This window comes from Lycorma delicatula, chromosome 2, assembly GCF_047948215.1.
Source record: "Lycorma delicatula isolate Av1 chromosome 2, ASM4794821v1, whole genome shotgun sequence".
Lineage (NCBI taxonomy): Eukaryota > Metazoa > Arthropoda > Insecta > Hemiptera > Fulgoridae > Lycorma > Lycorma delicatula.
The window spans coordinates 166,915,772-166,936,535 of record NC_134456.1 but is presented as its reverse complement, the minus strand read 5'-3'; the positions used below and the strand labels follow the sequence as shown (position 1 = coordinate 166,936,535).

Below are 20,764 nucleotides of genomic sequence, written 5' to 3'. Positions count from 1 at the left end.
TCTATCGTACATATAGACATTTATGTAGAGAAAAAAAAATGGACTATAAAAAGTTTAATCTGCTAAATAATTAATATATACAGGTTCACAAATGAACTGCATGGAATCCAAAATTTACATGCAAGGCCATAATAATGAAAAACAAAACAGTAGGATGCCGATTTTCAAGATGTCTGAAAAACTGGACTGCTTAAATCCAAATTAAGAAATTAAAGAAAAAATAATACATTTGAAAAATAAATCTTCACTTCAACCGGAAATATTTTATTTATGTTTATTTTACTGAATTTTTTTCAATTGACCTTTTTGCAATTCATTTAGCAAAAACATATATGTATTTTAGCCTTTGTAAAACTTATTAAAGTAAATTTTTACCCAATTATCCAGATCTGGCCTTGTAAAGGTTCATCTGGACAATTGGTGTTTTCACTGTATGCAGAATCTAATATCCTTACTTACCACTTCATTTTTAACTTCTAAATTTTCTGATTTATACAAATTGGTGTCTTCAATTGCTAAATGATCTTTTTTGATATCAAGTAGTTCCTCTTCCAGCTTTAGTAAATCTACTTGCTGTAATAAAAAACAAAAAAATGAATGCTACAAAGAAAAGATTTTTACGATTTTTTTGTATAATATATTAAATAAATAAAAAATTGCTCCTGTAATTTGCTTAGCACACACATTCAGGACAGCCACAGTTAAATTATTACTATCATTATTAGGTGACTTTAATATGCCAGATTTTGCAAAATATTATCAAAAGATGTTTCAACTCATATTATAGATTTTTCTACAAATTTTACAATAAAACCTTTTACAATCAAATAATCTGTTAAAACTCTTGTGGTAATTCTCATGAGTTTGTTTTTTCTAATCTTACTGACATTATGTTAATAATGCTTACAGTAAAACTTTTTATCATGGTAAATATCATTTACCTTAGAGATAACGTTGCCTAAGATTTTGAGTTAAATCTTATAGCTAAACAATTCTTACCAGATATTTTTATAACATTCACCATTTACTAAATAGGAGTTTGATTGTAAATTATATTTATTTATTATATTGCCATATAATATTGAAGTTTAAGAGTGAAACAAGGAAACTGAATTTAGTAGCAAATGAAAAATGCAATACCTGACTCGGATTTGATATTTATCACCAATATAGAAACTTTTTTTAGAACTGCAACTACATATTAACAATATTGTTGATAATCATGTACCAAAAATATTTATATATAATGTAATTTTTGAAGCAGTTCTCTACTGAGAATTTACACAATTATTAATGAGAAAAACATCCATAAGCTTCAAAAACAACCTTATTATTAAGATATATTTAAGAACAAAATATTTATAATACTCTAAGTCAAGATTTATTTTTTAATTATACTGTAAAGTTGAGGAATCTTTATGCAATGGTTCCAAAGATTCTTTTAAAATAAGCTAACAAAAACAATGATAAATCTATTTTAGGTGGCCAAGAAGGCGGAGCAAATGTCATCAACACTGATGAGGCTAAGGGCCAATGTCGGAGGTCCCAGGGCATCTAAACGCAGGATATTAGCGTCTACGGTGGTGTTGGATATACAGCCGATACTATTGCTATCACATACAATATTGTATGTGATGGCGGTAAGGTGGGAGGCCTTCAGACTGAAGAGCAAGTATAGGAAGTTGGCAATCAGGGTAGCCCAATTATATAGGACAGTTTCCTTGGATGCTTCACTAGTGGTGGTGTGAATGCCACCATTGGACCTCATAGCCAAGGAAAAAAGGGACAGGATCACAGAAGGCAAGGACCCGTATGTTTATTGAATAGCAGGAGGTGGAAGAATCCAAAAGGACATTAGAGCTATATTTTGATCCCAGAAGTAGCTGCTGTATTGGTCAATAGACCATGGGTCATTTGGGGTCTACGTCTGCAGGATTGGAAGGAGGTATACAGATCAATGTCAGTATTGTGAAGAAACTAACACAATGGAGCACATCTTTTTCATGTGTCCCAGGTGGAAGGAAGAATTGGCATGTGATGGTCAACATATGAGTCAACTGAAAAATATTACAAAAATAATGAGTAATATTAAATAAATTTTGAACAATTTCTTTCTGTTTAACAATAATGACCTTCCCTTGGGGACTGCATGAGGCTAGACTGGTGAGGTATATGAACACCTCATGGGAGGCTAGCCGAATCATTACTATGAACTGGTAACAAACGGGGTGCCCCTGGTGCACTTTTTTGGAGGTGCGATGTGGTGCTCTTATATCAGAAAACAATCATCCGATTTTGAAAATTCAAACTGGGAATATATATATATATATAGTTTGTCTGTTTGCTCATGCATCATGTGAGACGAAGCTGACTGACTGATTACTTTCAAATTTCAGAATACATATGTGTTACCCCAGAGAAGGTTTTAAGCCATTAACCGAGTCCCCTAGCTCCCTTGAACATTAAGATATTAAAAATATTCATTATTTCTTCACTCTCAAGATGGGTGAAGTTGTGAATTAAAGAAATTCAATAAGGAAACGATAGATTTATTCTTTTACTTCATTACTGAATATTTCTGTCGCCATTGCAAAGAAATAAGTTATGAATTTTTTGTCGTCAAAGGCGTGTGTACTTTGGTTAGCATAGTTCCTATTACCTATATTTCATAATTTAGTTTCTTTTTCAGGGTTCTGTCCAACCTCATCATGTATGTTACAATATCCAATAATTATAAATACTTACATGACCTGGATAAAATTCCTCCTCTTCTTCTGCCTTTACAGTGTGTACATCATTAATTTTAAGATTAATCCGAGGTGGAATGTCATCATTTAATGAGATCTCAGATTCCTATAAAAATAAGATGAAAAAACCTTACAAAAATGTTGAAATTAATTAATATTAAATAAAATATCTTTTTTTATTCTGACAAACTTAATTATACCATTGTAAATTTGTCTATTATCGAGATATACTGTCATCATAAAATAGATTAAAGAAAAACAAATTATGAGATAATAATAGATGCGATCAAAGTCTATATTAACTGTTTATATAAAACACATGAAATAATGTTACGGTAAATATTAAAAATGAAAAAATTACAAAAATATAATCCACAATTCAGAGCCTATTGAAAATTATTTTGAGCATATATTTAAATACATTTTGATCAGAATGCAGATAAACTGTGTTTTTTTTATAATTATTATTATTTAAAAATTCATCAACAGCGGAATGTTGTTTCCATAAAAGAGAATATTTGATTTTATTTTAAATAAATTAGTGGGAAGATTTTTCATATGATTCAGCAATTCAGAAGGACATTAAGGCTTTTCTTCCTGTCAGTTGAAGTTATGAAAAGACAGTACTGTTGTCTTGTTATGTTTCTAAATTTCCTTTTAATTTTACTAAATTATAAAAGTAAACCCTATAAAATTTCTTATAATGATTTTTTAATAACTGTCAATAACACACAGGAAATTACCAAAATTGAAGATTTAAAATACCCAGAGGAGATTATTGAAGTCGATCATCTCTGAAAAAGAAGCCATTAGGTCCATACACAGTAAAGTGGCTAATCTATCAATTAACTAAACACCTGCAGCAGATAATTAATATCACTGAATGCTAAAATAAGGCACTACTGAACAGTCATTTGATCAGAAGCTCTATATCTGACTGAACATCTGACAATTTCTAATAGACAAATGAATGAACAATATTAAAAAAAAAGGTCTTTCAGCCCATCAAAGACAGAAAAGAAGACACAATAATGAACAGGGAGAAAGTGTTCGATTTAATCAGAAAAAGAAAAATCACCTTTTACGGTCATCTACAAAGAATGAACCCTAACAAGCTACTTCTACACCTCAAAAGACTAAAAAAATAATAACAGAAGAAGACATAGAAGAAATAAAAATAACAGAAAAATGCATCAAAGAAAACTTTCTATGAAAATTGCAAAATTTTTCAGGTTTCCAGCGAGATTAAAACTACAATTCAACCAAACATAAATCATGTAAACTTATGACACCAAATACTGACAATTAATAGCAAGTTATTTAACCCCCTTCATAGTTTTTGATGAAATAACTCATCAAATAACTACCCTGATAAAAATTTCCTTGACGAAATAATTCGTCATCCACTTTTTTGCTAAAAAGTGCCACTGATGAAATAATTCATAATTATGAATTGACCCATTTTATTGTGTTTGTTGATGGGTTACTGTAACATACGTGAGTCTAGTTCCATTTTTACTCTAATTTATTGCTGAAGTGATAGTATCATATTGTTTCTCTATTCTATATGTCCTAACAATGTATATTCATTATTCGGGTTATTTTTTACAAATAAATTAGTTGACATTCTTTATGTCAAGCAGACTAATCTTTATGTCAAAGATTTATTTTTAAAAAAACTACTAAACCAGTTTTTCAGGTTTCACCTGTGGAAACAGACTGATAATTATGAGATGCTTTTGTTTGTAGCTGTATATATGCTATCAGGAATTACCTGAAAGCCACAAACTGAACGTTGTTACACAAACAATCTCCTTTTTACAACTCTTGGATTTGGAAAAGTTTTAGCCCAAAGAATCAAAGTTTCATTGTATTTCCTCAATTTTACTCATGATGATATTACTAATAAATCTCCAAAAAATAAAATCGATTATTGACTATCTTGTTAAAAAATTCAGTATATACACCAGAAAAAGTTTTACCAGATGATGAAAGTTTACTGGAAAGGTAGGCTAAACTTCATTCACTTTATTAGAATAAAAAGAGTACACTTTGAAATTAAGACATTTCAGAGTCAGAAACTGGATATATATAAATAAAACTTGATAGCATACAGAAGTGCAGGCACACAAATTGTAAAAACCCGTAATCATGGCTACACCACTAATATTGTCATTACTCTTTTTGAAACTAGTAACCAACTAGTGAACAATAAAGCTACCCCACCATCATCCATTTAAATGAGGATGGTATTTATGACATATAAACTATGTGTAGTCTTGTACACTCAGGCGTACCATTCCTGTGACATATGGTTTAAATAGGAATTTTTACAATTCCTATAATCAATATTTATTATACTGGGTTATTTAACTGCCTATTTGCAATTCATTTAGTAAAAACATAATAATTGATACATATATATATATATATATATATATATATATATATATATTATACCGACATTTGTAAAACTGATTATAAAAGCAAATGTCTATATACTGTATTTTTTGCAACATTTTACTATCTCTTTTTTCTTACACTGTACATTTTATTTTCATCTTCCAAATTTCTTCTTAATTTAACTGAAACACATTTACTTTTTTACTTTTATTTTTTTTACTTATTGTATTACCCATTAAATATAGAATTATATGTGCAATATATACAACAACCTTTTTTAAATTACCATTTTCAATTATCCAGATTTGGCCTTGCAATGTCCATCTGGATAATTGGTGTACCACTGTATACAAAATCGACCACTTACCACTTCATTTTCAACTTTTAAATTTTCAGATTTAACTGAGTTGGTCTCTTCAATCATAACAAATCTTTTCTGACTGTCACTATTCATAATCTCAAGCCTTCTCTTCCAGGTGTACGAAATTTATTTTCTGTAATAACAAACAATAAATAAATGCTACAAAGTAAATATGTTTATGATTTATTGTACAATTTATAAAAGTAAAATAAATTGTATATGTAATTCACTTACCATACACAAACAGCACAGCCACAGTTAAATTATTATAATTATAATACAGTAATATTGTTGAATGTCATCTACCAAAACTACAAGCAGTTCTCTAGTGAAATTATTATCGCAATTATTAATAACAAAAAATTCCATAAGCTTCAAAAACGTAATCTATTTATTATTAAGAATTATTTAGAAAGAAATTGTATGCAATACTCTTAGTCAAAGATTTAGTATTAAATTATACTGTTAAAGTTGAGAAATCTTTAACTCATGATTTCAAAGATTTTTTTTTAAATTTGCTAATGCTTTTGCTTGAGCAAAAATAGTATTTCTGCCAACTTTAAAAAAATTAATTTCATATTCAATTTGGAAGGTTTGAAAATGTTGATATAATTGTGCAGCTGAATAATATAAAATACTGCAATACAAAAGGTATCTTCTATTAAACACTTAGCTGTATGTTTTGATAGCAAGTTATCCTTCAATGAATAAACTGGTAATACTGTAAGTCACTAAAAACGATAAATTTTATTAACATTCTCTACAAATTTTAGGTCATGCATTTATGAAGTACTAAATTAAAATTAATAAACTCTGTTGTATGGTAACCTTTTCCTGACTTGCAATTAAGATTACCTGAAATACCACATAGAATCTTTCTTACATGTGCTGCATATAAAATCAGTGATTCTATGCACATGACCAATCATAACTTTATTCATATTTTTAATTTGTTAAAAATACCAAGAATTGAGTAATTTCTGATCAGGACAGATTTAATATTTGATACTAAAATTTTTAGTAATTATTTTGACTAACCTAATTTATTGGTTTTTTAACTTTCATATTAACTACATTGCTTGGTATAATTTTCAAAATTTTCATGGTTCAATCAATTCACATAGATTATCTATTACTATGCCACCTTTTCTTTTTCCTGTTTAGCCTCCGGTAACTAGCGTTTATATAATTCTTCAGAGGATGAATGAGGATGATATGTATGAGTGTAAATGAAGTGTAGTCATGTACATTCTCAGTTCGACCATACCAGAGATGTGTGGTTAATTGAAACCCAATCACCAAAGAAAACCGTTATCCATGATCTAGTATTCAAGTCCGTGTAAAAATAGCTGGCTTTACTAGGACTTGAACGCTGGAACACTCGACTTCCAAATCAGCTGATTTGGGAAGACACGTTCACTAGTAAACCAACCCGGTAGGTTATTACTATGCCACCTATACTATGTAAAGGACACATAATACCTTAACCTTATCAAGAGCTATTCTAACTTATGAATGATAATTTTTTTAATGTAATTATGTTGGTTTTTTTAATTTGATTTTGTATTCATGGGTTTCATGGCTGTCTATATCAATTAAATAAATATATACAATTTAAAATTTAACATACTTACCAAATAGCAATTGTACAGTCTTTGTTTTAGGGTAAAAAAAGAAAATTAGCCCACAACAGCAAAGACAATTGCAAAATTCCAGCAACTAATTTAAAAGATCATTAAACTACCATGAAGCCAAGGTAACAATTCAATTCCAAAATCTAGCAACTTGAACTGAAAAATCCAAACAAGACAAAATCAGCTAGAAATTAAATAACAAGGTAGCAAGGGATAATTTTACTGCAGCAAATTACAGAAACAATCATGAAAAACACCAAGAAAACGTGAGAACTTGCTAGAAGAGATATGGAAAACTGAAAAAAATCCCTCAAGATTGGAAAAATACATTAATACATCGACTATACAAATAAGAAGATGAAACAGAACTAAATAAAGACAAAACGTATTTCCCTCTTACCTCTGACAAACAAAATCCTTTCAAAATATTGCTGAATTAATCAATTACTTAACAACTAGGAGAATACAGAGAAGGATTCAGAAAAGTAAGATCATGTGCAGAACAAATCTCAAACCTTAAAACAATAATAAGGAGAAAAATGACATGGCATAAAAACTAAGCAACTGTCTTTGTAGATTTCAAAAAGGCATACAACTCAATCAATAGCACTTCCTTATTTAATATGCTAGAAGAATTTGGTATGGATCCCAACATAATTAACATTACTAAATAGATTCTTCCAAACACGTCTCATAAACAGCTTTCTTATAATTACCTAATGATAGTTCTTTATATTTTATAGTAGCTTGAATGAGGTTATATATGATATTGATTCATTTATGTTGGCAATAATAAATAATTACTCTGAAGATGAATTTTTAAATAAATTAAATTAAAACAAAAATTATTTATCTGCATCCTGTTCAGAGATCACCTTGCTATTTCTTATTTAAGAACTAGAACTAAAGATCTCCCAGTTATAAGATTTGAACACTCACTATACCACTTGGCTGCTGTGACTGAAAATATAGAAATAAATTACATATTTAATAAATATGTTTAATTACAGTTTACTACAAAACATCACGAGTTGGAAGCTGCCATTTTGGATTTAATGGAGGAACCCCCCACCAAAAAGATATTAATAAATCCCGTTAAAAGCTTAACCACCAGTCCACACTCTTGTTATCTAAAAACTTTTTCTAATTTGTACGCCCCATTTTAGAATACTTATATTTTTCAACATGCCCACAATAATAAAGGTTACCAAAAAAGGAAAAATACTAACTTAGCATTAATCAGATTAAGCAGAATTCAAAAAACAATGCAAGCTGGTTTAAATATATAAATGTCAATAAGCACATGTTCACTGAAGTTCTTTTTATTATATGTCCGTAAAATAGGTTCATAATATTGGTTTGTAAATCTTTGTTCTACATCATGCCATACATTTCAAATTATGTGTGTGTATATATATATTTTATAGTAAATTTTAAATTTAATAATACATTATAATTACTTTAATTAAAGTGAGGTGACCAACCCCTCAAGTCTCCTAGCATCAATAAGGATATGATAGCACTCACATTTAGTGATCATGGATTTATTCAATCAATGTATAATCACTTCTAACTACAAGTTACCTAATAAAAATTAAAAGTTAATAAACAATAGAAAGAATTAATGTTCAAGTACTATTAATAATTATGTACTAAAAATCTATTCTTTCTTTAGACAGAAATTTCTTAACGGTAGCTAGTTGCATCATTGCCTTAGAAGTAAGGTTGGGAGTAAAACAAATCTGGCAACTCATCCTGCCAAGTTCGAGGAAGTTGGCACAATAGATAAACTTAACTGTAATGGTTATTTCCCCATTCTACTGAGAAGGCTAGTGGCGTCTCGGTTAAAACTGGTTTGTAACAAGAACAGCATTAAAGATTGGGACATCAAAATATGATATATGTGTAATCATTTCTGAAGGACTGTGAAATTGAAGTTCAGTTTGTGTTTTCATGGGATAAATGAAATTGACAGTCTCACACTTTAAATGTGATTATACAAGTTTCTGAACAACTTTCCTTTTGTGGAAAACGATTTTACAACGAACTAAAATGAATTTACATGACTAGTTAAAGCTCACGCTACTAATTATCAATATAAAAAACTAAAACTTAAATTCTATTGATCTATATTAGAATAGCATAACATTACTTACTTAGTCAGATAAACAAAGTAAACACCAACAAGTACACAATAATAAAATTAGAACATCTACTACATATCTTCCTAACAAAGCTTTCCCACAATTTTATCAGTGATGCCAACACACGCAAATATATATTTTAATACCTACGATATCTCGATATAATCTTGGAAAAAATATATATATACATACGTATAATATTGCACATTATACTTATTAAATAATTTCTCATTCACGGAAAAGTTAAGTGGTTTAATGTAAAAATAAAAAATGCAAAGAGATTTTCATAAAATTCTTAGAACCGATTGTAATTTATTAAAAAAATATATATATTAAGCCGGTATTTAATAATAATAATAAAGTTTTCATATACTTGTTTGGAGTTGTTTATTGATCCCAGACATCTTGAAAACCTAAACGTATTTGTACGCACAACGATGACAAAATACAGAATGCATCATCCAAAATCCGAAGTGAAATGTCTGTATATCTCTTAAAGAAGATGATAGAGGCCTCCTCAACCTAAAATCACTTTGTAACAGACACATTGCTTCAATGAAGTGACATTTTCTCTCCAGATCTGAAACATCATCATTGTACAAAGCTGTAGTTGCATCTGACAAGGGTTACTCCCCTCAAAATCTGAATGGTGACAATTTCTACTCCAGTATCATTACAACTAGGGATAGGATCCAAGCATGGAAATCTAAAGCACTCCACGGTAGATTTGTCCTTTCCCTCGAAAATGCTGTGAAGGACGCATTTACGCGTTGTCTGAGGGACGGATTTCTATTTAGAGAAACTGAAGGTTTTGTACATTCAATCCAGGATAAGGTCGTTGCGACGAACAATTACAAGAAGTTCATAGAAAATCAGGACATCAGTGATGAGTGCCGGATGTGTCACCAATTATCGGAGACAATTGATCATTTGATAACTGAGTGCGCCAGTCTGGCTGACAAGGAAATCTGCATCACCACGATCTTACATTAAACACTGTTGATCAGGCGTTGGCGTTGAAATTAGACTCGTAGATGACAGGGAGCAGTGTCCTTTTTATGAATATAAGGCCTTTGCTGGAAAATGAGCACTATAGACTGTGTTAGATCTCTCGGTAAATACTGATAAAATTATTGCTTCCAAGAGGCCAGACATGGTTCTCAACAACATTAAAGAAATGACTGCTGTTCTCATTGATGTCACTCATCCATCTGATCACAATATTAATAAGGCTGAGCAGATAAAATAAACAGGTACAACCCTCTGGCAATAGGGTATAAGGAAATTTACAGACTGAACTCAGTAAAGTCGTTCCCTGGATCCTAAACTCAAAATTTCAAAAGATCGGTAATTCTGGAGCAGTGTAGGATTGTACAGACTGTGTTAAATGTACCACATCACTAAATGAGGTATACCTCAATGGCCTCTCGTACTGGAGTTCCGGATGTGAAATATCTCTGAGATGAAAAGATAATAATAATAATGTTTTCGTTATATATAAAAGTAATCCAAAAATGTAGTAGTTGAACATAAAAATTCAAATAACATTGTCGTTGATAAATTAAACAACAAGTAATCATTTTTAATTATTTCATAGCTTTTTTTCCATGACTGTCGAAGATGATATTAATTTAAAAACTCATACTTCCGTAACAAAACCGAACCAAATTTATTATCTTTTTTTTCTATAAAAAAACGTACTTCAGATATATTATAAGAATTTAGTTGTCGTTTTTTTTGGTGTAGGCTCTTATCATCTAAACTCCCTCCCCTACAAATAACTCTTGAAGACCGGACCTGTCAGAAAGTGGTCGGCAAAGAACACAGTGGAGCCCACGGGTACCGATAGAACTCGTACATCCCCGTCAGGCCTCTCCTTACTCTTTTTCATTTTATCCTCCGGAACCATCGTAAGGTATTACTTCAGAGTATATGTATGAATGTAGTCTTGTACAGTCTCAGGTAGACCGTTTCTGAAATGTGTGGTTAATTGAATCCCAGCTACCAAAGAACACTGGTATCCATGATCTATTGTTCAAATTCATATAAAAGTAACTGCCTTTCCTAGGATTTGAACTTGGATTCATCCACTTGTGGCACACTAAGATCACGTGCTCAACATCATCAAGGGTGTCACAATATAAACACAAATCTTACTTGCTGCCCTTGTGAGCAGATACAACCTGAAGCAGAGATGACCGAACAGGAACTGAGTAAGGAAATAGTTTACCTTGCAGCTGTTTCACAATGGTGTCAGATGACATTATTAAGCGGTTTATTTTTTAAATCGGTATAAACATATTTTAGAATATGTTCAAAATAAATTTCAACTGATATAAACTTTTTTAATGCAAGTAGATATCTATAATTTGTTTGTTCATGATAATGTATAAATGAGGTGAATGAATGTTTGTAAATGTCTTGAAGGAGAGAAGCTCAACAGCAAATGTTAACAAATATTTATTTCATTCTTCTCTTACCAGGATTTATTCTTAAAAATCTTGAATTTTGAAAAAGGTCGGTAGAATGTAAGTGGCAAAAATGGTTTAAAAGGTTAATTGTCGGAACATTTGGATGATTGTTGGGTTTTGATTAAAAAAATGAGATTTCTTCTGTTACTCTAAGTACGAGGAGAGTTACGTACATTGTTATTTGTAATGGACCAAGCTAAATCTCTGAGCTGTGAAAATTTTAAACGTAAATAATTACATTGGATTTTATTAATATTCCCAGTAATCGGCTGCCATTTAAGTCCTGATTGGATTAGGGATGGATTTGTAAATAATAATCTTTGAACTAGAGACTTTGAAGAACCCTTTTACATAGATTTTGTTTATCTTTTCTGGTGTCAAGTCTTTTTTAGTCATTCATTACACCATCATTCTGTACCTTTATCTTTGAATCTGTCTTCTCCAAGGTATTTCATGGGTTTTAACTTGATGCCCGCTGTGCATGTAGTTATTACAATTACAAGGTCATCCAGAAAGAAACCAAACATTTGATATTCCATATCATCATATTTGCCTATTCATTATTTAACCAGTGGTGGTGTGTCATTACAAACAAATAAAATATTATTTTTAAAGAATCCTACTTGGTTTTTTAGAAATAAAACTTTGTTTGTCATGTCACTCTGTTTTGATTCCAGTCAGCAAATATGTCTATAATGAAATTTTACATTTTTTCTTGTATAAAAAAAAACTACTAACATTTACATGTAAGCTACACTAATATTTATAAAAATTAACACTAACTATAACAATATATATATGTGTTTACTTTAAATAATGGGTAACGGGTTTTTTATGTACATTATTCATGTTGTTAATAAATATTTAAGCGTAAATTAAGTTTTACCGTAACCGCTGATGAGTTTATTTGATAAAAACAAAGTATTCCAAGAGTTAATTAATGTCCGACTGTTTGAGGTTACAATAATATAATTATTAAATATAAAAAAAATTTCTTGGGAAGTTTACTGATTTCATTCTTTCATCTTTGGATTAATTTTTAATAAAATATTTATAATAGAATCCTTTAATAAAGTCATTGTTTTAAAATTAAGAAAAATAATATTCTCTGTTTCATGTGTTAACTGAACGTTGTTTCTCTTACTCTGATTCTTTACTTTTAGTTCAGTCATCAATTTGAGAAAGACCGGTAAGAAAAAATCTCTCCTTTCCATATGGAAGGTTCTGAATTCAAATCCCAGTTATTTTTCATATGACGGGCTAAGAAATGCTACTATGCCAGAGGAGGTAACTTAAATAGTGCAGGAGGTGCGAAGCTACATAGTGAGTGCCTCAGAGCAAGAAGGCGACTGCAGAGGTTGTTAAGGGGTGGTGTCCACCCAGGCATCTTTCATGCTAGAGGGATACGTAATGAAGCCAGGCGTCTGTGTAGGGCAGATATTAATCAGGCTAAGAGAGCTATGTGGGCTGACCAGCTCTGTGAGGTTGATGGTGACATGTGGGGGAGCAGCTACAAGATAGTAATGAAGAAGTTTGGTCGTTCCCTCCTCGTTCTGCCATGAGTCTGGTGGATTGTTTGGAAAAACTATTCCCAAAGGCTGTTGAGTGCCTTGGCAGGAAATCGCTCTGGAAGGTTCAGTGCCTCTCTTTAACCGAGATGAATTAACAGCTGCCGCCATGCGGGTTAGGCACAGGAAGAGTCCTGGACTAGAAAGCATCACCATTTAGTCCATCTAGAAGCACCGAGTGATGCAGTGCAGGACCTGGTCAATGTAGTCCCGCAAAAGCTACAAGATGCTGCTAACTACTGCTTACACATGACTTTGTGCCAGATGCTTGGAAAGTTGCTTGGTTGGTGCTATTGGAAAAGGGTAGGAATCAGGAAGTTAATGTCATTGGCTACCGTCCTTTGTGCCTACCGAGTACACTTGATAAGCTATTCGAGCGCCTTCGTGTGGGTAGATTGACGACCGAGTTGCATGCTAGTGTAGGTAGTATGGTTTTCGCAAAGGTAGGTAGAATGCAGTGCATTCTCTCAACCGAGTAATGAAGCTGGTCGGTGAGGCTGCTGCTGGATCCTGGCGTATCAGGATGATTCTGGTTGTTGAAAACGCTTGCTATAGCCTGCCCTGGCGAGTGACTCTTGATGAAGTGGAGAGACGTGGTGCAAGTGCGTACTCCGGCGGATCATAAATCTGTACCTGTCCCGTAGGTATGTAGCCGCCAATTCTCAAGTAATGCAAATTACCCATGAGTTGGAGGGTGATGTGTCGCAGGGCTCGGTTCTCGGTCTTCTGCTGTGGAACGTCGCATACGATGTTGTGTTGAGAATCGGGTATCCGGAAGGGGTTACGGCTGTAGGTTTTGCAGATGACCTGGCCCTGGTAGTACAAGAAGAAGTGGCTGAACAGGGCAATGCAGCAATTCGCATGGCAAAGAAGTGGCTCGAGTCAAATGGCCTTAAATTAGCAGAACGGAAGACGGTAGCAGTGGTCTTGGCTGGCAGAAGGCTTGACCCCATCGTTTTCTGAGTCGGTGAAACTGATGTTGCGACGTGTATATTTTTTATATTTAATTCAACAGAATTATTAATCTTACATTCAGGGAAGTAAACTTCTGATTCTACAAAGAACACAACTTACAAAAAAACAAGTTTCTTTAAAGTAACTAAAAAACATATAATTAAATATTAAATGTAATTTGTATGAGTTTGTTTTATCCCTTAATAAATTACAAGCTCAGTTACAGTTTTGATAATTGTTCAGTCTAGTGTTCACCTATACAAAGACAGTTCAATTAATTTATGTCAATAAAACAATATAGAAGTAAATCAATTATATTTGTAAAAGGATTTCAATCAGATCTACTCTCTTCCCTATCTTCTTGTTCAATACGAAACCTACTCCTTGCCTGCCCTTTATTTGAAGCTGTGTTAATTATTCTAAAATCACCTGACCAAAAGTCGTTTTCCTCTTCTTACCAAACCTTGCTAATTCCTGCTACATTTACATTAAATCTATTCATTTACCTCTTTAAATTTTCTAACCTACCAACCTTTTTTAGACTTCCAACATCCACGCTCCGACTCATAAAATGTTCTATTTTAATATTTTACTAAGGTAGGCGCCTCCATCTTTACTATATATGAATATGCAGAGAGTTACATTTTCTTGCAAAAAAAGCAGCTGTGGTTTTCCATTGCTTTCAGCTGCGCAATACTGAAGATTGAGTGATGTTGCTATGGCCGTTAAGTCCTCCCGACCTATTCCCTTAACAACTACTGAAAGAGCTGCTGCCTTCTTTCATTAATCATTCTTTAGTCTGGCTCTCAACAGATACCTCTCCGATACAGCTGCACCTTCAGTCCAGCTACTCTGAATCACTGAGCACTCAAGCCCCCTCAACAACGGCAAGGTCTCATCATTCATAGAGGGTAATTTTAAAATGTATGTATGTTAAAAATCTATGTTAGTTTGTATGTGTACAGGTGCATTGCAGCAACATATATTTATTTTGTTACATGTTTTTTAACAGCTATTATAAAAATCAGAATATTATTTATAGAAATGTACAGCATAGTACTGTATTTGCACAAAAATGTGTTTCTATTATTCATACACCACAGTTATTTTACCAGTTTTTTTTTTACATATGAAAAATTAGAAATGAAATAAAATTAATTTTTAAACCAAACTAAATGTAGGCGATTCATTTTATTTTAAGATCTGTAACCGATGATATTGATTTTTCCTTGTGACTTAACGGCTAACAGAAGTGTTAGTTCTCTGTTTGCCATTCTGTTTACTATATTTATTTCAATGTTGTGTTTCATTTGTGGAGTGTACTTTGTGACATTTATTTATTTTTTTAAGCGGTTTGCAGTACAGCTCAAGCTCTTTACCACATCCTGACCACCATAGGGGAAGACCCCCTCCGCCTTGTGATAATCCCAGTCCCTCCCCACATATCCCCCTCCGTTCCTAGTCCTGATGGGTTTTACCATTTTACCAGAGGTCATCTTTTAGACCCTCTAAACCTGGTAACACTTCACAGTCATCAGTCTGGCCTCTGTCAGGAAGCCAACAATGCAAATGCCTCTGCAGACACTAACATCATTGTATTTACACAACTTACCATTGCCTTCCTCCAACCATGATCCACCTACCATAACTTACAACTCTCAATCAAATAAACCGATTTGCAGAAGTGTGATCCCCATGCCTTCCTCTAACACTGAAGGTTTCACACAAAAATTCTTCCCTTATCTAACTTCAATTAGAATGTGCACTCAGATCATTACTTGGTCGAGTCTTTAGACACCAAAAGTACTACTCTCACACCAATTACGTTTTGTGTTATAAAACAAAACGTTGATTGCAACTATAATTCTGTCTTGTAATTCAATTTACTCAAAAATCAAGAAACAGATTCACAAATTTAATAAACTTCTAATGAAAACTTACCCTATTTTTCTCTGCTCTGGTCTGCTTTCAGAAGCAGGGTAAATGCCTACACCCTCCCATATTGCAGCTTCATCACACATTTATCCAAAGATCCATTCTCATCCCAACAGGCAAATATCTGAGCTTATTGGGACGTCATGCCAAAACACCTACCTTGGTGAAGTAAGCACCCAGCCAGGCCCCTAGCTACACAGGTTGCTATACTATAATAGCATCAGACACCCTCAGCCATCCTCCGCAGAGCTAAGAATCTAAGGAAGCCAGCAACTATGTTCCACTGCCTTTTGTTCTTCCAATTTACTTGCTGATCAAAAACAAAATTGATTCTTGCAAGCTTTCTAACTGCTTTAGTATGTTCAGCTTTGTTACCTGGAGCACATCATCAATGGGACTACACTCCAGAAACAAGCTGAATTAATAACCAAACCTGTTAACCAATTTTGTGAAGCACCATGTCCAGAAAGAGATTTTGTAATATGCTGATCGGGGGAAATCCACCTAACAACCTGAATACTTTTTAAAAAATCCTAAGCCAACTGAAAAAAAAAACTGTTTTCAAAAAACCTTACATTTGGGTTGAATGCATACTGCACATGTTTAACATATACAGTGGTGTTTCACATGAATGAGTAATGTAAAATATCAGACTATTTATAATGTTTAAATAAACATCTGAACGATTAAATAAATATTTGAATAAAAAAAATCCCTTCGACACGCTGGAAGGCAGAGGTAGATTTCATCAGTGTTAAAAAAAATTTCCCCTTTAAAGTTAAGAAAAAACTTCAAATTTACTCAATATGACAATAGTTGCATGTGAAAAAAGTTTCACATGTTTAGCATATAACATGCCCCATCTTTTTCAACTTCAGGAGCATTTTGGTCATCCCTTGTCGTAAGGGTAGGTGATATCAAAAATTGTTAAAGAACAGAAGTTTTAGGTAATGTTTGGAGGACTAACAACCACTTTCAATTGATTGCCTACTGTGCCTAGGGAGGGTATAACTTTTTATTTTCAACACTACATTTTTACACACCCTGGGCCAATGGTTGGAGATATCAAAAAACTTTACTTATATAAGTTTTAGGCCCTTATCCATAGAGTAGTAACAACTTTAAATGAATTCTATATTTTTCTCAATAATTAAGTTATAGTGATATTTTGTTATTTCGAAAATGCACCCCCTTGTCTGATTTTGAATGTTAATGAACTTAACTGAAATTTTGTGAAAAGTTATTTTTAAGGAATAATTTGAAAGTGAAATATATATATATAAACTTTTGAGCTGATGGTGGTTTTGGGGTCTAGCGGGACATGAAACGCAGACATGTAGAAATTTTCCAGAAATTGAATTATTATACCCTTTACAATCGCATGTAAAAAAATCATGTAAAAATATTAAGAAGTCAGGTATGAAATTTTTCATATCCTATATTTTCCATTGGGCAATGACCTTAGCAGTTACTGCCAGTAAAACTAAAAAAAAAGTCAGTTATATTTAACAATGATTAAATAATAACTGAACGATCAATTAATAAAGCATCCGAGTGAGGACCCAATAACTGTGTAATTTTTAAAAGTATGATTATTAGCTAATTAATCAATGATCTATTACAGAAAATATTTGGAAGACAGAAAAAATCCTGCAAGAATGGCCAGTCTGCCCCAATTCATCCTTAACACAAAAGAGGAGACAAAATTTACAAAGGAGTCAATAATTACAGAGGAATGTCTCGCCTTTCAGTAACCTTAAAAATCTTATAAAACTTGTAGGGAATACAAAGAAGAGAAGAGCACATCAATAAACAAATTGGGAAATATATCAGGGTGGATTAGAAAGGGAAGATTCTGTGTGGAAAAAATAAATAGTAAAAAAGGGATTTTTTAAAATTTTTCAATACATATTTGTCTGCTATTAGTTTTGATATATCACAATTTATTGTTACAAATACATTTCATTCAAGAATCAGACATTTTTAAATTTCATCATACATAGAACATTTTTCGATTATTTAAATTTTTAATTACTTCGTTTATTTTATAATACGTGTAAACAATTTTCATAAGTAGTCTGTATTAAGAAATAAAAAAATCATTAAAAATGTTAATCTTTTTATCAAAAAACACATTTGCAATTTTCATACATATATCACATATTTAGATCAAATTAGTTTTATTAATTTATATATATTCTAAACATTATGTTGAATATTTTATTTCTTAAATGCAATGATAGATATTTGAAATAATGTATATTAAGTAATTTCATGTTTTACATGCTACAATCAGGTAATCTCATTAAATTTTATATAAAACAACAAAAAAGCCACCTTTGTATGTTTTTGCATTGCAAATATGGTCAATAATTTTCTCAACCAAAAAAAAAAAAAAAATTTAATATTGTTAGAATTTCAATTTTTGGGAACCGACGATAGCATTAATGTAATAATAGCAGTAAAGTGGTACAGAAGTAGATCAAATTTCAAAGTGTGGTAAGAGACATCTCAAGTCTCTGCCCTCTATTGTTTAAGTTTGCAGCTCCTACACTTTCCAAAACCTTTTTCTATTGTGAATAGAATATATTTGAGAATATAATAGCAATAATAACAACAGTTTGAGACATGTATTTCAAAATGTTAGTTTCTGTTCATATTCAAGTTTATGAGAACTTTTAACAATGTTAGTGTGTAACAAAAAGAGGAAAATAACTCACAACCAGGAGATAAGAACATTTTTAATGTTTTCACAACACGTGAAAGAAGCAGTCATTTTTTTTTACATGTTGATAACAAATTAAAAAAAAAGGTTTTTGCGGTCAATACAAACAACAGGCGCAGGAATCCTCCTATTTGTTTTAAATATGCGAGTAAACTTTAATACGAAATCAGAATGAGGTATTAGATTCATTCAAGATTATTTGTGAAAATGAATTTGAGAAAAACACATGTAATGTGTGATTTGTATAAGAAATCTCACTTGTGAACTTCACAAATATTTTAAAAATTAAATGACTTTTGACAAAATTCACAAATATAATTTTTGTCTTTTGTATGAATATTAAGATGTAGATTTAAATTAGAATTATAGTTAAAAACCTTATGGCAGAAATTGCAAACATAATTTTTCTCCTTGGTATGAACATTTAAATGTGATTTTAAATCAGAATTTTGATTAAAAGTCTTTTGACAAAAGGTACAAACATAATTTTTCTCTTTTGTATGAATATTAAGACGTATTTTTAAATTGTTTTTGAGATGAAATGACTTTTGACAAAAGTTACAAATATAATTTTTCTTATTAGTTATGAATATTAAGATGTCGCTTTAAATTCGAAGGCCGATTAAAAACCTTATGGCAGAAATTGCAAACATAATTTTTCTCCTTGGTATGAATATTAAGATGTAATTTTAAACTCCTTTTGCAATTAAATGACTTTTGACAAAAGTTACAAATATAATTCTTCTCTTTTGTATGAATATTAAGATGCATTCTTAAATTGCTTTTGTGATTAAATGACTTTTGACAAAAGTTACAAATATAATTCTTCTCTTTTGTATGAATATTAAGATGGTTTTTTAAACGGTCTTTGCGATAAAATGACTTTTGACAAAAGTTACAAATATAATTCTTCTCTTTTGTATGAATATTAAGATGGTTTTTTAAACGGTCTTTGCGATAAAATGACTTTTGACAAAAGTTACAAATATAATTCTCCTCCTTTGTATGAATATTAAGATGTATTTTTAAACTGCTTTTGTGATTAAATGACTTTTGACAAAAGTTACAAATATAATTCTTCTCTTTTGTATGAATATTAAGATGTTTTTTTAAATAGCTTTCGCGATTAAATGACTTCTGACAAAAGTCACAAATATAATTCTTCTCCTTGGTGTGAGCATTTAAATGCAATTTTAAATTTGAACTTTGATTAAAAGTCTTCTGACAAAAGGTACAAACATAATTCTTCTCTTTTGTATGAATATTAAGATGTATTTTTAAACTGATTTTGTGATTAAATGACTTTTGACAAAAGTTACAAATATAATTCTCCTCCTTTGTATGAATATTAAGATGTATTTTTAAACTGCTTTTGTGATTAAATGACTTTTGACAAAAGTTACAAATATAATTCTTCTCTTTTGTATGAATATTAAGATGTATTTTTAAACTGCTTTTGTGATTAAATGACTTTTGACAAAAGTTACAAATATAATTCTTCTCTTTTGTATGAATATTAAGATGTATTTTTAAACTGGTTTTGTGATTAAATGACTTTTGACAGAAGTTACAAATATAATTTTTGTCTTTAGTATGAATATTAAGATGTTGCTTTAAATTAAAATTACAGTTAAAAACCTTATGGCAGATTTTGCAAACATAATAAATTTTCTCTTTCGTATGAACGTTTAAATGTGATTTTAATTCAGAACTTTGATTAAAAGTCTTCTGACAAATGGTACAAACATAATTCTTCTCTTCGTTATGCTTAATAGGTTGTGTTTTTAAATTATTTTCTGGAATAACAGACTTTTGACAAAAG

General features: G+C 31.2%; 1 protein-coding gene across 1 annotated transcript; it reads right to left on the bottom strand.

Annotated features, from left to right (window-relative positions):
- Positions 1–426: 426 nt before the first annotated feature.
- Positions 427–5,631, bottom strand: LOC142320311 (uncharacterized). The gene is made up of 3 exons (XM_075358019.1): positions 5,518–5,631; positions 2,746–2,853; positions 427–573 (listed from the first exon to the last, which is right to left on the bottom strand). Exons 1-3 carry the CDS (start codon positions 5,602–5,604, stop codon positions 427–429), a joined length of 342 nt encoding a protein of 113 aa, XP_075214134.1. The 5' UTR covers positions 5,605–5,631.
- Positions 5,632–20,764: the final 15,133 nt, after the last annotated feature.

Coding starts and splice junctions, on each gene's coding strand:
- LOC142320311 (XM_075358019.1), bottom strand. CDS start 5,604: ATGAATAGTGACAGTCAGAAAAGATTTGTTATGATTGAAGAGACCAAC. Junction 2,854..5,517: donor TAAAAGTTGAAAATGAAGTG/GTAAGTGGTCGA, acceptor TTATTTTTATAG/GAATCTGAGATCTCATTAAA. Junction 574..2,745: donor AGGAATTTTATCCAGGTCAT/GTAAGTATTTAT, acceptor TTTTTATTACAG/CAAGTAGATTTACTAAAGCT.